This window comes from Parambassis ranga, chromosome 14 (genome assembly GCF_900634625.1).
Source record: "Parambassis ranga chromosome 14, fParRan2.1, whole genome shotgun sequence".
Classification (NCBI taxonomy): domain Eukaryota; kingdom Metazoa; phylum Chordata; class Actinopteri; family Ambassidae; genus Parambassis; species Parambassis ranga.
In genome coordinates this window covers 11,462,052-11,469,621 of record NC_041034.1, presented here as the reverse complement: position 1 = coordinate 11,469,621, position 7,570 = coordinate 11,462,052, and the positions used below count along the sequence as shown (strand labels likewise).

General features: G+C 41.6%; 2 protein-coding genes across 4 annotated transcripts; one reads left to right on the top strand and one right to left on the bottom strand.

Annotated features, from left to right (window-relative positions):
• Window positions 1-222: 222 nt before the first annotated feature.
• Window positions 223-3,855, bottom strand: LOC114446072 (mitochondrial import receptor subunit TOM40B). 2 transcript variants are annotated; one of them, XM_028421487.1, is made up of 10 exons: window positions 3,696-3,855; window positions 3,108-3,307; window positions 2,770-2,837; window positions 2,592-2,684; window positions 2,388-2,489; window positions 2,188-2,293; window positions 1,898-2,020; window positions 1,744-1,820; window positions 1,557-1,659; window positions 223-1,327 (listed from the first exon to the last, which is right to left on the bottom strand). In XM_028421487.1, the coding sequence occupies exons 2-10, from the start codon at window positions 3,289-3,291 to the stop codon at window positions 1,188-1,190; spliced, it is 996 nt and encodes a 331-aa protein (XP_028277288.1). In that variant the 5' UTR covers window positions 3,292-3,307; window positions 3,696-3,855; the 3' UTR covers window positions 223-1,187. The 2 variants fall into 2 exon arrangements, with proteins under 2 accessions (XP_028277288.1, XP_028277287.1); XM_028421486.1 differs by having other exon boundaries at window positions 3,700-3,855.
• Window positions 3,856-4,118: 263 nt separating this feature from the next.
• Window positions 4,119-7,084, top strand: fdxacb1 (ferredoxin-fold anticodon binding domain containing 1). Of its 2 annotated transcripts, none has more exons than XM_028421764.1 (5): window positions 4,119-4,618; window positions 4,705-4,861; window positions 5,309-5,512; window positions 5,612-5,767; window positions 5,844-7,084. In XM_028421764.1, the coding sequence occupies exons 1-5, from the start codon at window positions 4,441-4,443 to the stop codon at window positions 7,045-7,047; spliced, it is 1,899 nt and encodes a 632-aa protein (XP_028277565.1). In that variant the 5' UTR covers window positions 4,119-4,440; the 3' UTR covers window positions 7,048-7,084. The 2 variants fall into 2 exon arrangements, with proteins under 2 accessions (XP_028277565.1, XP_028277564.1); XM_028421763.1 differs by having other exon boundaries at window positions 5,609-5,767.
• The last annotated feature ends 486 nt before the right edge of the window (window positions 7,085-7,570 follow it).

The following is a 7,570-nucleotide window of genomic DNA, read 5'->3' as shown; positions in this document are numbered from 1 at the left end:
TGGAGGATGTTGTTTATGTTTATCACCATCTGAAGTTATCTGATATTTACCTGCTGGTTTGTATTGCATGTAGAGAAAACAACAAGAACTATGACAGAAATAACATCTTTAATAAATTAAGTCAAAAAAAGACAGCCAGGTTCTCCCAGCTCCCTTAAAGCTTATGTTACATGATGAATAGATAATACATTTCATATGTTAAACAGGAATGGAGATGCCCAGACACTGTGTGAGTAGTGCAGTTTCATGTACATACAGTATAGTCATCACCCAGTAGACTAAGTGCATAGGTGCCTATCCCTCAGTTTGAGGTTGGTACATATGGAACAGAACCTTTTACACATTTGCACTCTATTTTTTATATATGCTGGCAAAAAAGGACCAAAACCACCACAGCCATTACTCCTTCATGCATTTTATCCAACCGTTTACTAAAACTCACATTACTGCTTCCCAATTGATTTTTAGATGGATTAATTCTGCAAATCAGCCCACATCTCCAGACATCTCAGAGATGCAATCAGGGGATAATTAATCAACCCTAATGTTGAGTGCTTAGTGTTAGTTGTCACTCTGTTAGTGCTGAGAGCTGCAAATGTTCCTCATGTCTGTCAGCAAAATAATGGTTTTGGAGCCACATGTGCAAATCTCTGTACTCATTGCACTGATTAAAACTAATTACTCCCCGGAAGATAGGAAAAACATGTTTTTTGCCTTCCACATTCCTTTTGAAAATAGTTGGCAAAAAGACTAAGAACACATCATTCTTAATGGGCTGAAACACAAAAAATGCTACTGACTATTCATAATATCTGCATACATTACTTATCTCTTTATGACTACCTACAGTATAAAATGTCTGTTTAGTTTATAGTACAGTACCTTTTTTTAAATTTCCATTGTCCAGAAAGTGATGTGCAGTCTGCTTGTTTTTTTTTGTTTTTCTGGGGAGGGGGGGTTAAACATGTCTCTGTTTATATATTAAGACCCTCAGAATGTTCCTCTACTCTTCCACTGCAGTCACAGTTTGGAGTCACCCAATCAGAAAACATCACCTCAATTTACGAGAGGTAGGTTGCGAGGTGAGATGCATCAGCTTAAAAAAACAGGACGATGCCTCCAAAGAACAAGTCTGCATGTGGATGTCCTGACAGTTGATCACAATCCTGGCAGGGGGTTGTGGAGAATTATCCCACGTTGACCCCTAGGCCCACTTGTAGCTTGTCCCCTCTGTGATTAACAAAGGCACCCATGATTAGGGTGGCAGGGAGCGGGGTCAGGCGCTTCTCCAACACGCCTCCTATTATACACCGACTGTTTATCATACCTGGAAACACACAAGTCACATATTTTGAATGTCTTCTGAATAGTTTTCAACAAGCATGTAGAGCCTCAGTAACAAATGTATTTCTGTCCTGACTGTCTCTAATCTGCTTTCTATTGTAGATTTCTGACTTTAATTCTGTGAGAGAAAAAAAATAATCTGTAATGAACTTTCTACAGTGACTGTAATCCTCTCCTCTAAGCATGACAATAAACTGAAAGTTGCAGTTTACCACGAAACACCATGTTGGCTTCAGGGAGCTCCATTTGGTACCCAAACGAGGTTGTGGTCTCCTGTGTTCTTGTGCTGGCCTCAAATTCCACCCCAACTTGGATCTGTCAAACACAGAAAAATACACATTTGCTGTATAAACCTGAGGTAAACTGTGTGTTTACACAATATAATAGTATTAACAGTACCTGTTTGTTGGCTCTGTGATAGTAGCTAGCATGAGCACCTCCCTTTCCAGCATTAAGTGTTGCCACCCAGTTTGGTCCTGCATGCACAGCAGAAAACAGGAAAATATCTTAATAAATCAAACAAATCAGGTTTTTAAGAAAACCAAAGTCTTACTTGAGTACTGTCCAGCCAATGTGAGAATTCCCCCTTCTTCTGATCTTCCCCGATGGTAGACCAGTTCCCCCCCTAACACCAGACCAGAAGACACGCTCTGCAGGAAGTGTGCCACAAGGATAACTGTTCAGGAAAAACATGCAGATACATGACATTAGCTGACCACTAACTATACATATTGTATTCAATGAAGTTTTAAAAAGATTTGATCATAATTAATCACAAGGAACATTATTTTTAAAAAATGTTGGCTGGTTTAGAAACTAATTTTTTAACCGATCTTTTCTCACCTGACTCCCTGAGGATGTCTGGATTGGCTACCGTCATAGCAGCAGTGAAATCATTTCCTCTGTACTCAGCTTCAAACTGCCATGTTACAAACTGGGACTGCTGAGTCTAAAACACAGTCAATGACTTGCCACAATGCTGCATGATTGCAAATAAAGAAAAAGTGCATTTTAGTGAACAGAGACAGACAGTAGGACCTTACCTGGAACACGGTTCTGGCTCGTACACGCTCAGTAAGATGAAGCAGAGCATGAGCATTCAAACTACCTGAAGAGTCCATTTCACCTATCAGTGCTGGGGCATCCTAAAATATAAATGAGGGAACAGTATGTACAAGTTTAATATACAGATAAAAGCTTTAAAGATGTAGCTTTGCTAATATGTTATGTGTAAACTTGTGCTTGACCTTGTCTTTGCTGCAATCATCAGACTGTAGATGCTCAACATGAAATCGATAGTATGAAGGGCTTACAGCACTGAGGTGGAGCATATGACTGACCTGGAGGCAAATATAGACCGAACATTGCTCATCTTTAAACGCAACAAATTGTTTGCACATGAATTAAAGTTGGTGGAACCGTCACCTTAAAGAAGCTGCTCAGAGTTTTATTAACAATCATCTTGACACCCTCAATCTGTTGAGGAAACACATCTGAGGTAGGGAGAGAAAGAGATCAGAAAAATTAAGTACCTACACTTTTATTGTATCAGCAAACATAATAACAAATAAAATCTGAGTTTAACACCAAAATGCAATATAATTTCTTTATCACAACATATCCTTTTTGTGCCAATAAACCTGAGAAAAACAGCTGCAGTGCTGTTTTATATCACACATACAAAGCCAATGTTTGTGCTGCTTTCTCAAGAGCAAGCACCTCTTGAACACACTCTACAGCTCTTGCGTCACAGCCAAAAGTACCTTTGCAGCTCCTGTGGAGAGAGTGAAAGCTGCCAGGGTTGGGTAGTCGGCCATCTCTCCTTTCCCAGCGTGGTGGACTGTCCCAGTGAGCAGGATGTGCGTCCCAGCGTGAGGGGGGTGGGTCCGTGGAGAAAGGCCAGTTCTGATGGCCCGGCCTGGAAGACAAAGCCAGAACACTGCCCATGTGGGGGCAACACTTCCTACAAGACACAAAGGGGGAGACATTTAAATTGATTATTCACCTTACCTGCAACATGCCCCTGCACTGTCTCATGCGAGACAACGTGAGCGAGGAGAGCAAAACATAAACCTCCCTTGAAATACAGTTAAAAGATGGAGAAACACCTCTTTTTGGTCAGCTGTACCTTTATAACACTTATTATCACAGAATGACATCAAAATGCCAATGAAATTAAAACAGTTAAAATTAAAACTGCCAGCTGCTTGGATTGATTTAAGGATTTTGCAATAATGATTATTACTACGTGCATCATGCAAGGTTATCTGTTGTTTTCATGTGCAGGTGCAGCAGCTCCGTTAGCTAGCATGACCTTAGCATCATCATATGTGGGGTATTAGTGTAACTACCTACTTTCGATGTAATCAGAGACCTTAAAATCCCGAGCGGAAATGAGATTAGCACATGAGGAAAACTGTCAGGAATATTTTTATTATGTATTAAACTTCATATACGAAGGTAACTGTTACTGGGATCAACTGATGCTGCAAATAGCTCCCTCCTCCAGATGTGATTAGCCGCCCTGTAAATGTGTCCCACTAAAAACATGACGGTAATTCTCTGTTCTGGAAAATAACTTTTTGACGTGTGCGTTTATAGACATGTAACATAATATACATAATTGTAATATTATAATAATAATAAAGTTCCACCAGCCTATGGTGCTATTTAAAAACGGATGTTTTGTATTTGATGCAGTGAGCGATTAGGGATGTTCTCCAGCTTTTGTTTCTAGTCGGACAACTGTATCTGCGACACCGCGTCCAACGCAAGCTGCTACAGGTGATATTCGGCTTTCAAGTACTGCAGCGCCGGGAGGCAGGGCAAGGTCATCTGTTTTTCTACAGAAGAGGAAAAACAATAATTTCCTCATTAAGCTGAACCACAAAACGTGGTGGTTGCGAGCTAAAATATGCTACCGATACGATCATATTAGACCGAGAAATATATTGACGGTGGCCGTCGTCGCTTTGACATACGACTCGTCCTTTCGCACTTAAATTAAAAGCAAGTGGCAGATTTTGTTGCGACTTTTTTAGGAATTTTAGTTAGTTTGTTTTAATTCTGTGACCTCCGTATCCGCTTGTGTTGGATATGTCTACTTCACGGTCCATATTGCTGGTGGGAGAAGGCAACTTCTCCTTTTCTGCCTCTGCCTGTCAGTTGTATTCAGAATCAGGGACCAGCATAACGGCCACTTGCCTGCAGCATCAGGAGGAGGCACTGCGGCATGAAGGTGCAGCCAGCAACATCCAGATCATCAAGGACGCAGGTACGAGTCTGTAGGTGCTGTAATAATTATGCTAAATTTGATAGGGGTTAATTTATTGTTTATTTCTCGCCTTATCTTAAAATTAGGTGGAACTGTTCTTTTTGACGTGGACTGCACCAAGCTTGGGGAATGTGCCGCTCTGCAAGGCCGTGTGTTTGACCGCGTGGTGTTTAATTTCCCTCACTGTGGCAGAAAGAGTGGCGTGAAAAAGAACAGAGAACTTCTAAAAAACTTCTTCCACAGGTAAAACCATCATGTGACACAACATACCTTAAAGCTGCATGCATATTTGTCAATAGCGAATAAAATAACATTTCTATTTCATACAAATATTGAGTAAATGGGTTATTGATACATTGTTGTCAGCCATGACATCATCACCACCGTCAGAATAAACAAAGCTGTAACGGGAAAACATAGCCCATCATTTATAAATGTTGGCTGTAGCTAATTCAGCTTTGGGGAAGGAAAACATTTGCATTTTTCCAGTGTGTTAGTTTTGTTTCTGGGTGGACGTTGTGGTCATCTTCCAGACTCTCTCTGTGATGAATTAAATTACTGAAACACAGTTGAAGTTAATAATTTTTACCTTATCAGTCAGCCCTTCATTGTATTTCTGATTGCTGCGTTAATGCTATATTGTCATGGAGAATTATCAACATATTTTTTGCCTGCATTCTGTTTTTCCAGTTGTGTACATGTATTGGCTGAAGATGGGGAAGTTCACATTGCCCTGTGCAACGGACAGGGTGGGACACCAGCAGACCAGCCAAAGCGAGAGTGGCACAACAGCTGGCAGGTGGTTTCCATGGCAGCAGAAGCCCAGTTTATCCTTAGTGCTGTGCACCCTTTCGAAAGTGAGAAACACCAGAACTACAAGTGCACTGGATACAGGTAAGGATTAAAGGTGTGTGTGTCTGTGTCTGTGTGTGTGTGTGTGTGTGCGTGCGCGTACTGGCTTTGTCTAACAATGATATTGCTTTTATACAGAAGCCAGGATAAGGGCTTCCATGTGCAGAAAGCTTTGCTCCACATATTTACTCGCAGCCTCCCCTATACCGCCAGTCAGGTACTTCATGTGGAGGAGGATGTTGAAGGGAAGAAGGTCCAGTACAACATGCCAGCTGAGCTCAGCGATTACTCATTCAGGTACAGTAACACGCTGATATTATTTGAACAATAAGTGTAAAGAAAAGTGTGTTCACTGTCTTTTCTTTTCCCTCAGAGGATTACTCAGCTCAGATTCTGTCCACCCTGTTAAATTGGTGCAAGATTTTCTCCTCGAGGGACTGGCGGAGAAGTGGTTGGTCTCCATGACGACAGAGACCATCCCCTACCTCCTCACAGCCAAACAGCTGCAGAACTGCTGCTGTAACGTTGACACTGCACACTGCTACTGGATCCACGTGCTTCAGAAAGACCTCACTTTTGACTCTCATACTACAGATAAAGAAAAAGATCAGGGAGACCCAAAAGAAACCCTGTCGGACACATGTGTTGCCTCATCTATAGGGGAAAAGGTGAGAAGCACAGGAGCAGAAAAATTACGATCTGCATGCTCTCTTGATGATGATCCTGAAGAGGAATGCAGTTTATATGTGCTGCGTCCATCCCTGCTCCCTCAGATGGAAGAACTTCTAAATAAACCAGAGGGGGGAAATCACACTGATGGAAATAATAGAAGAAAAAAAGGGAATGAGACAGAGGAGGCGTCTGAGGACTGTAATGGCATGAAGAGTTTATTTGGCATTAGTAATGTGGTGTTTAGAAACATGTCCATCAGCCATTGGGCTCCGCCTGCCTTTCATGAGCTACTCCTCGGTGGTGATGTCCCTTCAGAAAAGGAGCCAGTTAAATTGCTTGGACATAAGCTGACAACTCTACTGGCTCCTTATGGGATCTCCATTATAACAGACCAGGAAGGTCTGCGTCTGATGGCTCAGCCAATGGGTTTCATTGGTAAGGTGTTTTCAGACAAAGCAAGTAACAATGATAGTCATGTCCGTGTCATGGCATCCTTAAATTTGGACCTCCTCGCCGTGCGCCTGTTTTCACTCCCTGACTGGCGGCTGCTATGGTCCCATGACCCACGTTTCCTAAAACAGTTTTCACTTCGTCCTTCCCCAGGGACTCAGTTTCACCCATTTTCTCTGTTTCCTGAACACTTCAGCTTTGATATCAGCTTCTGGACAGGCCCAACATGGGAGGAGAAGAAGTTCCACGCCATAGTCAGACAGGCCGGTCATGGAACGGTTGAGCATGTTAAACTCATGGATACATTCTCACATCCTGATCTGAGCCAGACTAGTTACTGCTACAGACTTATCTACCACTCAAACACACATGCTCTCTCACACACACAAGTCCTCCAGTTTCACAAGCACTTGGAGTCTTTACTTTCCACTCAGTTGCAAGTCACCATCAGGTAGTAGGCACTTAAATTAGGAACTTGAGCCAGAAATTGTATTGACCTCTTTATTTGTTTTTCAGAGACAATAACTCTCTTTGTGGCTGCTAAGAACATTATAAGCATTTACTCTCTGACATTGATGTATTGCTCACTATAGTGTGTCTTTGAGATGTGGAATTCTGTGTATCTGTTTGTTTTAATGCTAAAATAAACCTGTTATTTAATTTGGGTAAATTTGTGGCCCATCAAGAATCTACTTATTAGAAAATAATAAACATCCTGCATAGTGTTACACTAGATAAGTTATGCAATCTTGGCTGGTTAATGTGCAGCCCTCAGCATCCTCTGATGCCAGTGTATGAGAAATCACAAGTGCTGTAGCAGGAGTAGTCTAAAACACCCAAGTCGGTCAGTTCTTCTCTTAATCCTGTTCTGTACAGCTTCCTAAATGAAACTAGTTTTTGGGATAAAAACACACTATATATATTTAAGTGATCTTTTCATAGGAGGGTATGGAGAATAATTTAGTCTACAATTGTCTA

Bases quoted from the DNA above. Each gene is read 5' to 3' on its own strand.
- LOC114446072 (XM_028421487.1), bottom strand. From the start codon at position 3,291: ATGGGCAGTGTTCTGGCTTTGTCTTCCAGGCCGGGCCATCAGAACTGG. The intron at 2,294-2,387 runs GTAAGGTCCTAC...ACTGTGTTTTAG, and splicing joins GAGCCAGAACCGTGTTCCAG to ACTCAGCAGTCCCAGTTTGT. The intron at 1,660-1,743 runs GTACTGTTAATA...TGTGTTTGACAG, and splicing joins ATCACAGAGCCAACAAACAG to ATCCAAGTTGGGGTGGAATT.
- fdxacb1 (XM_028421763.1), top strand. From the start codon at position 4,441: ATGTCTACTTCACGGTCCATATTGCTGGTGGGAGAAGGCAACTTCTCC. The intron at 4,862-5,308 runs GTAAAACCATCA...CTGTTTTTCCAG, and splicing joins CTAAAAAACTTCTTCCACAG to TTGTGTACATGTATTGGCTG. The intron at 5,768-5,843 runs GTACAGTAACAC...CTTTTCCCTCAG, and splicing joins CTCAGCGATTACTCATTCAG to AGGATTACTCAGCTCAGATT.